Here is a 9,407-nt window from a genome sequence, read left to right as displayed (position 1 = left end):
CCTACATCCACAAAACCAGTTATTTCATCAGTTTGCTCAGGCATGACTTGCCCTTGGTGAATCCATGCTGACTGTTCCTGATTACCTTCTCCTCCAAGTACAAAGAAATGGATTCCTTGAGGAACTGCTCCATGATTTTCCAGGGACTGAGCTGAGGCTGACTGGTCTGTAGTTCCCCGGATCCTCCTTCTTTACTTTCTTAATGATAGGCACTATATTTGCCCTTTTCCAATAGTCCGGGACCTCCCCAATCACCATGAGTTTTTCAAAGATAATGGCAAGTGGCTCTGCAATCACATCAGCCAACTTCCTCAGCACACTCAGATGCATTGCATCTGGCCCCATGGATTTGTACATATCCAGCTTTTCTAAATAGTCCTTAACATGTTCTTTCATCACTGAGGGCTCCTCACCTTCTCCCAAAACTCTGCTTGGTGCAGTACTCTGGGAGCTGACCTTGACTGTGAAAAATCAAAGTAAAAAGGGCATTCAGTACTTTAGCCTTTTCCTCATCATCTGTCACTAGGTTGGCTCCCCTGTTCAGTAAGGGACCCAAATGTTTCATTGCTGCCTATCACTGAATAGCAATAGTGAATCTAATCAGAGCCTTGATGACTTGATACCGGCCATTTAATGTCACTACCACCATTCAATGGTAAGCTGCAGTAAAATGGACAAGAATCTATTCAGATCCACTCAGCAGTTTCCATAGTCCTTGAGTCCATTAAACAAGGCTAATGGGCTTCCAATACCAGGAAGCTTAGGTCTCAGTAATCTGCTGAGTGGGCTAAAGGGAATTGGGAGCCTGGAATATCAGCAGCCAAACTCTGGGACTCCTGGTTTCACAGCCTACTACGGAATTGCGCAAAAATTTTTTGCAGGAAACCAGAAAGGCCTCTGATAGAAACCAGGCAGAGTAGTACTGAAGTTCTGCCCAATGTCTGTCTGTCTGTTAAAACTGAACCATTTCCAAAAAACATTTCTATTTCAATTAATTGGTATTTTTCAATGATAAATGTTTAGTCACAAGTTTTGCCAAACAGCTGCACCATTTATATCATTTGATATTTAGAAGAACTCAAGTTTTTTACTCTACACCTAGGCCATGGGCCAGATCTGCCCCCCCAGTTCCTTGTCATTTGGCTTGTGGCAAGCCCTGTGGGCCATGGCTCTGCACATCAGATCAGTTGCACAGGACAGCACAAGGCCCAATCTTGGTGCATAGGGTCTTGGTGGGGCTTATGGAGCCTGATTCCAGCTCGGCAGTGTTGGCATGGGGCCCCAGGGCCTAACCTCAACATACAGCATGGAGTCTTATCTGGCCTGTGGACTGACACCACACCATTCATTTGACCTGTGGCTAAAACACTGTGGGCACCATTGCTCTAGATCACTATCTCCCCCCCACATTATGCAACCAATATCTAAAAAACCCTTCTTATATGGTGACATTTCAAACAAGCAAATAAAACATAGAGACGGGAACTGAACTGAACTCATTCAAAAGGAAGCTAAAGTGGTCTGTAAGTCTCAATTTAAAAAAAGTATAGCATTCAAAAACGAAGAAATAAAATGCTACACAAAATCATACAGGATTACATAATTATACAGAAATATTTTTCCCTAGCCATTTATTTTTACAATCAACAAAAATCTGCGTTTTAGTATGAGACATGTATGTCTTCCACACTGACAATCAAGAGAGGTCCTTCAATAAAAATAACTACCACTACTTTCTCTTCATCTAGTGTTATTAAATCCAATATAATAAGCCAACCTTTTGTCTCAAACTTCATATATTTCTTTCCATGAGACTGCCACTTACAAAGAGAAAAAAAATATCAACAGATAGTAGCTAAGGAATCTCTGTTTGTGGATCTTCCGTGGAGAGGAAGCAAGATCTGCTTAACATCCTTGTTGTTTCTAGCTGTGGGTATATATAGTAGTGTGGTTTCTACTCAGCATTAGGATTTATGTGAATTCTGCAATTGTCTCTCTCTGTACAACTCATCTCCCACTTTTAAAGTTCAGCAAGATATCATTTTTTTTCATTTTTGATAAATAAATTTCATCATTTTATTAATAATTATCCATCTAGGTATGCAGGAAATAAAATTAGGAACATTTTTTTCCTGCTTATTGGAAAATGTCCATTTCTCTGGCTAATAAGGCTCAAAACCCGTTACTGGGTCATCAGCCTATCTGCAACTTTGGAGGCAGAACCAGACCTATCTGTCACTGGTAAAAACGGGAAAAATGTTTTCTAACACAAAAGTTCAAAGTTGAAAGAAACAAATCATATTCACCATACATACTGACTACAAACAAAGTAGGTGCATTTTTACCAATCGCCTTGAGTCAGGCCTGGAAGCTTGCAATTGTTCAAACTCTTCTATTTTTGCTTGATCGACATCTTCTTTCAGCTCCCATGTGCTATCTTCATATGGTAATGAACACCACTTTACTAAATAGTAAACAACAGGCTGCAGAAAAAAAAAGTAATCAACTTTTTATTTAGTGCACAGATTGCTAATACAACCCAATATCTAGGTAGAACGTTTAAATGAGACCCGATTAATCCTGATTTTAAAAAATGAAAGGACTTTGCATTACCTCAAGTAATCATGAGTAAGTAGGGCTGGAAGAGATCTCACCGAATCATCTAGTTAGGCCCCCTGCTCAAGGCAGGATGATCCCTGACTAAACCATCCTAGCAATGGGTCAGTCGAATTTCCAGGGATGGAGATTCCACAACTCCTTTCAGTAGCCTGTTCCAATGCTTGACCACAGAAAGTTCTTTCTAATCCTCAACCTAAGTTTCCTCTATTGCAGTTGAGGCCATTCCTCCCAGACCTGTTCCCTACAGCCACAGAGAACAGTCTTTCTCCATCCTCTAAATAATCACCCTTCAGATGTTTGAAAGAAGTTATCAAATAAATCCCAACTCAGTCTTTTCTTCTACAGACTAATACTACTCCTTTCAACCCATCCTCATAAATCATGCCTCTAATCATTTTTGTCAATGTACATTTCCCTTTGTCATTTTATATCAAAATTACTAACTTAAAACATTTTTTGGAAAAACGTCAAATAATTTCAGAGACTAAAATTTCAAATTATAAGCACTGAGTGTAGTGATGTCTGACTACTTCTCCCTTGTCATGCAGGCCCTTGTTGACAAAGGGAAACAGTAGAGTACTACAAGGTTTCACTTGGCCATAGCTTGAAGTGAGAAGATTTGGGATCAAGCTGTGTATGACCACAAAGCATTCCCAATGTGTTCCAACAGGACTGCTCCTGAGCATGCCCTAACTATCCACTCCCATATACCACATCCAAAAATATACTGGTGAAGGAGTGACCTCTGACTGGTTGCCATCAAGACCTTGGTCTCTAGGGATGTCCCTAGAGCAGCTTCAGAAGTGCAATTGTGAGTTGGCATGCATGAGCAGAGCCCAATCAGGAGCATTTCTTTTGTGATATGCTGCAGACACAGCATAGACATACCCTGTAGTTGGGCCACAGGCTGACTCCCCATGGCCTCAGAGAATTGAACTGAAGAAAAAGTCACAAGCTTAAAGACTTCAGTAAAATTACTGATAAGGCTCACATAATGTTTTTCTTCTCAAGTTCACTAAAATAATGATAAATGTTCAAGTCACAAAAGACTGTTTGAGAGTATATCTTCTGGTTTACTTCAGGTTATATATATTTTGAATTTATTTAGTATTTACTTACCTCCCCAGTATCCTTATCTTCACAAAAGGAGACTTCTAATACCCGGTCTACTTCAACATAATCAGGATTAAAAGGTTCTTCCTCCATCTGCAATTCAAGAGTAATAGAGTAATATAACGAGTAACATGGGAGTGCCAAGGAGAACTAGATGACTGTTGCGATTTAATATGTTACCTTTCCCTCTACCCACAAAGTCTGATTTAGATAGAAATATAGAATGAAACTAGTGGTTGCATGTATACCACAAAACTATCACATTCTTTTAGAAACAGAGAGGTGTAACTCTAGACTAGAAAGCTGCTATCACTTAAGAATGAAGTGCGGTGACCTAGCTGTTGCAGTATAGTACCTACCCCTATTTAGTCTATCTGTCATCAATAATATGTTTCCAATGATCACAACTGAAGCTACCCAATGAATCCTGTTTTTAAAATATGAAAGAACTTAAAAATTATAATATCTGAGTTAATTAATCAAATTATCTTAAGAAATTTTAGGAAAAACTACAAGTGATTCTAAAGGCACAAACTTATTAGCACTAAATTCAACCATTCAATTTCAAAATAAAGTTTTGGCAAGCAAAAAAACCTAGTTTACATGTCCATTTCTTACTCACATCTGCAAAAAAGTGAGCTCTTTGTGCTTGCCTCAGCTTGAACCGTTTGATTTTTTGCTGGATTCTTTTATCCTTCAAAAGCTGTTGTTCTGTGGCCCATTCACAGTGGAGGTAAGAGCTAAAATTATATAAGAACACGTCAATATTTTAAAGAAAAGCATCAATTTTAAATGTTTTTATCACCATTTCAACAATATGCAATATTACATAAACATATTAATCCAAACAGAACAGAAATACATCTTTTAAAGTTTTTATGCACAAAATATGTTCCATCTTTATTCAACCATTATCTCTGTATCATACCAGAATGTTGGATTTCTTAAATATTATCTTTTCTCCCTCCAGCATGCAAGGAACAACACTGGTTTTGATTCTACAATGTTTCAGGCAGGCAAATCTCTCTAAGTGGGTGTAACCACAGCAGTTTTAAACAGATGAAGGGTTCCACCTACACATACCATCATGCAAGACCAGGACCTTTGTTATTACCCTGAGGTGAACTATTTAATCTATGCAGAAACAGATTTTTAAAGAACTTCTCTCTGAATAAAGTTTTGGTTATACTGTTCTTGTGTGAAATGAAAACTAACATTATCTGAGTATACTTTTGTATTTTTAATTACTGTTTTTCAAGCATCCAATTAAATGCTAGATGTATAGAACAATTTCTACACAGTATAGCTGACTCTAAGAATATGAGAAGAGAGAAAAATCTACATCCATCCAGGAAACAAGACCTAGGTGGGTTTTTTTTTGTCTTTTTAAATAAAAAACAAAAAATACAAAAAAAACCCCAAAACAAAATAGCCCTAAAACACTCGAGCCTTAATCCTGCAATTGTTTAAACTCCTGAACAAGAATGCAATGAAATTACTCACAAGCTTGTTTTTGTCTTGGCAATTTTAATGGCTTTGTGGTGAGAGGAAGCGTAAATGAGAAAATACCAAAAATGGCTCTTTCCTTATCATCTCTTACTAGATTTTTACTTTGGACCAATGGAATCAGAGGAAAGGTCATCTTGATTGGCTGCTTATTAATAGGAACTGGCTGGGAATCTGAAAGTGGAAGGCAAGTTTGGTGACAGTGGAAGAGAAATGGTAAGAGCCTGTGATTCTGAGGAAATGAAGGGAAAGCAGCAAATAAAAGCACTAGACTTCAGAAAAGCAGATTTTATTAAACTCAGGTACACAGGATCCTATGGGAGATGAATCTAAAGGAAAAAAGTCTAAGATAACTAACCACATCTTTAAGAGACAATATTATGGGCACAAATGCATGCTATCCTTATGCAAAGGAAAGAAAAAAAATGCACGAAGACAGTGGTTTTCAATCTGTGGTTTACAGACTCCTAGGGGTCCAGAGACTATGTCCAAAGGATCCATTAAAAACAACTATGATCAATCAAAAGTATGTGAATACCCACACTTACAAGTCAAAAGAGTCCGTGCCTCCTATCGAAATTTTTTAGGGGTCTGTAAATGAAAAGAGGTTGAAAACCACTGAAGTAAGAGACCTGTCTGGCTAAACTGTGAACTTGTCAATTACTTTACTTAAAAAGAAATTACACAAAAAATGGAAATTTTGCTGTGGTGCTAAGGCTGAGTATAAAAGTACAGTGCAGGCATGTAGGAAAAAAAAAATCAGGAAGGCTAAGGCCCAAATTGCAACGTAACTAGGAAAGACATAAACAGTAATAAAAACCATTCCGGAAGTGTACTGGAAGTAAAAGGAAGTCCAAGAAAGTTTAGGCCCTGTACTGGATGGGGAGAGGAATTTATTAATAGATGATGCAGAAAAGGCTGAAGTGTTTAATGTCTTTTTTTTTTTTTTTTTTGGTGATGACCGAAGTAAAAGACGACAGAAAGCAAAGACAAAACAACCCAAAAAACAACTATCAGATGACCGGCACAGTTTGCAGCAAGGAAAGAAAAAGAGAAACATCAGTCTAGAATAAGGAAAGAACAAGTTGGATATTACCTAGACCAGGTTAATGTTTTTCAGTCAGCAGGGTCAGATGAGATTCATTCTGATTAAGTAATTGCAGAAGCATTGGCTATTATCCTTAAGAACTCATGGAGGTCAGGCAAGATCCCAGAAGACTGGAAAAGGGCAAATTAGTTCCCATCATAACAAAACGGGACCAAGAAAAGCCCAGGGAATTACAAACTGGTCAGTCTATCCAAAATACTTAAAAAGATACTGGAAGCACATCAGTAAGAAATCTATTTCTAAGTACTTACAAGATAACAAGGTGATAAGGAACAGCTAACACGGACAAGTCATGTTTATAACTGTGATTTATTTCTCTGACAAGGTGACAGGCTTTGAGGATAGGGGAAAGCAGTGGCTGTGATACAGCTTGACTATATTAAGGATTCTAATTCTGTTTTTCATGATATTGTCATAAACCCTAAGGGAACAGTTTAGATGAAACTATGATAAGGTGGGTGCATAACTAATTGAATCATTTGATTGCCCCCAAAATAATACATTGATGGCTTGGTGTCTAGCTGGGAGAAGGCCTTAAGTGGAGCTCCTCAGGGGTCTGTCCTGGGTCCTGTTTATATCCCATCGTAACCTGGGGGATGAAATCGAGTGCGCACTTAGTAAATGACACCAAGCTGGGTGGGTCAGCAGGCACACTGAAAGAGAGGACTAGCATTCAAAATTACTTTGACAAATTCAAGACGTACTATAAAACTGTATGAAACTGAATAAGGACAAGTACAAAGTACTGCACTTAGGACGGAACAATCAAATGAACAAATACAAATTGGGAAATAACTGGCTAGGTTGCAGTACATCCAAAAAGACATAGAGAAATTGTAAGTGGTCCAGGAAAGAGCAACAAAAAAACGATTAAGAGTTCTAGAAAATGTAATTTATATGAATAGGCTATAGGAAACTTTTTTTCTGGAGAAGAGAATTCTGGAGAAGGGAAGACTTAAGACTACAATCAAATACAAAATGGGCTGTTATAAAAAGGACAGTGAATGGCTGCTCCCTGTGTTCGCAGAGGATAGGACCAGAAGAAGTAGCCTTTAATTGCAACAAGGGAAATTTAGGTTGGATATGAAGAACCTTCTAGCAATAACTGTGGTTAATTCTTGGGACAAGTTACTTAGAGAGGCTGTGGAATCTCCATCACTGGTGATTTTTATGTGAGAGTTAGACAAACACTTGCTGGGATGGTTTTACACAGGAAAGGATGATTCAACTAGGAGGGGACTGGCTGGATTATATGATCCCATGTGGGTCTATATTCTTTTATGATTCAAAATCTATCTTACTAGATAAACTTTTGACACATTATGGTTTGGTTTCCATCGGACAAAACCCACCGTACTATGCATTAGAGTGGAACTACATTCCATGGCAAACTGCCCTAGGTTCTGTGATAATATTAACGTATTCTACATTCACTTGATATAAGCCAAGGAAATTAAATTTAATCTTAGGCAGCTACCTCCTGCTCAATTTGACTAATATACAAACACAAGGTGATAAAAATGTGTTTTTTAAAAATACAACATTACAACTACTTTACACTGGTTATATATTGTGGGCATTAGTGCTATAAATGTTATAAATCTTAAGAAATTTGGATTTTAAAAATAATCATAGAATCATAGAAGTAGGGTCAAAAGGGACCTTGCAGATCTTCAGGTCCGACCCCTTGCCTGGGCAGGAAGAAAACTGGGCTCAAATGACCCCAGCCGGGTAGGCATTAAGCCGCTTCTTAAAGACCCCCAGAGTAGGAGCCAGCACCACTTCCATTGGAAGTTGGTTCCAGATCCTAGCCGCCGCCCTAACTGTGAAGTAGTTCTTATGGAAGTCTAATCTAAACCTACTCTCCAACAACTTGTGGCCGTTATTCCTTGTTATCCTGGGTAGCACTAGGGGAGCGAATGGAGCTACTCATGAAGAAAACAACTCTATATGAAAATGACATCTGACCTTAAGCAGTTTAAAAAAAAAACACTTATGACCAATGTAAAACTATACAATATTTTATATAGTTATTTACACACACACACACACACACACACACACACACACACACACACACACACACCCCTCCCCAAATCAGGAGACTTCCATTTGCTTTTTAAATATTCAATTTGCACAATCAAACAATTCTAATACTTACTAATTCTTGTATTTCACAAAGAATTCTTCTGCTTCCACAGTCACTCCAGCTGATACCTAAGAAAGCATATTGAGGATTTGTTTAGGCTTTCAGACTTTTAAAGCGCATTTTGGAATAAAAATAACACCATTTTGGAATAAAATAATACCATCAAACAAATTAACAATTACTTACTTCTTTCTTTACTATCCTTGAAGATAAAATTTTGTCTACAATTGCTGCATCCTCTTCACTTGGATTCTCCTATAAATGTGGAAATATAATTAAATTATTGCGGCTAGCATAAGATGCGCTCTTTATAATGCCTGAGGTTTAAAAACCTTCATAATATCTTAATCTTCTTATTAAAGATAAAGGAAACCCCACTATTTTCAATAACTTTTTTCTTTTGGATATCAGCTTGTCAATTCCTTTACATTAAAAAAAAAAATCCAGATGAACAGAAATATTTTCGTTTTGCTGTACTGAGCTGTCATTACTATTAATTCAGCTAAAGACATGTTATCATACATCAATATATTTATCTTAAGTGTTAGATTGTAGAATGCTTGAGTTATGAAGACTTTCAGAATTCCATACAATTGAGAGGCAAGTAGAGATAAGAAATTAAATTAGGAATTTAATTCTACAAGAAGAATAACTATCTAGTACTGAACTGAGTAAAGTAATCTTTTTTTTAATTAATCATTGTATGACCACACACTGCACTCATTGAGCCTCACTCCATCCACTTTCTGCCAAGTGCAATTAGTGCGATGATTCCTTGACTTCACGTTTAAGGCTGTAATACCAAAGTTCCTTTGTGGACTAAAAGCTTACTGATCCATCATTATAAATCAGCTTCCGTATTTCAATTAAATACTCCTTTCCATGATATTTATAGGCCTAGATTCACAAAGA

The 9,407-nt window shown here is 37.4% G+C and overlaps 1 protein-coding gene across 16 annotated transcripts in view; it reads right to left on the bottom strand.

The window, feature by feature from the left end:
* The window catches only part of CHD9 (chromodomain helicase DNA binding protein 9), a 205,391-nt gene that overhangs the window by 81,394 nt on the left and 114,590 nt on the right, over positions 1–9,407 (bottom strand). For all 16 annotated transcript variants that reach the window (XM_025207519.1, XM_025207521.1, XM_025207511.1 and 13 more), the window contains 5 exons: positions 8,682–8,750; positions 8,508–8,563; positions 4,355–4,472; positions 3,739–3,825; positions 2,346–2,483 (listed from right to left, as the gene is read on the bottom strand). In XM_025207519.1, coding sequence (XP_025063304.1) covers positions 2,346–2,483; positions 3,739–3,825; positions 4,355–4,472; positions 8,508–8,563; positions 8,682–8,750 — 468 coding nt within the window. The remainder of the gene's footprint in view (positions 1–2,345; positions 2,484–3,738; positions 3,826–4,354; positions 4,473–8,507; positions 8,564–8,681; positions 8,751–9,407) is intronic.

The sequence above is a fragment of the Alligator sinensis genome, unplaced genomic scaffold, assembly GCF_000455745.1.
Source record: "Alligator sinensis unplaced genomic scaffold, ASM45574v1 scaffold173_5, whole genome shotgun sequence".
Lineage (NCBI taxonomy): Eukaryota > Metazoa > Chordata > Crocodylia > Alligatoridae > Alligator > Alligator sinensis.
Note: the sequence above shows the minus strand (reverse complement) of the source record. Positions and strands in the feature narration are given on the sequence as shown.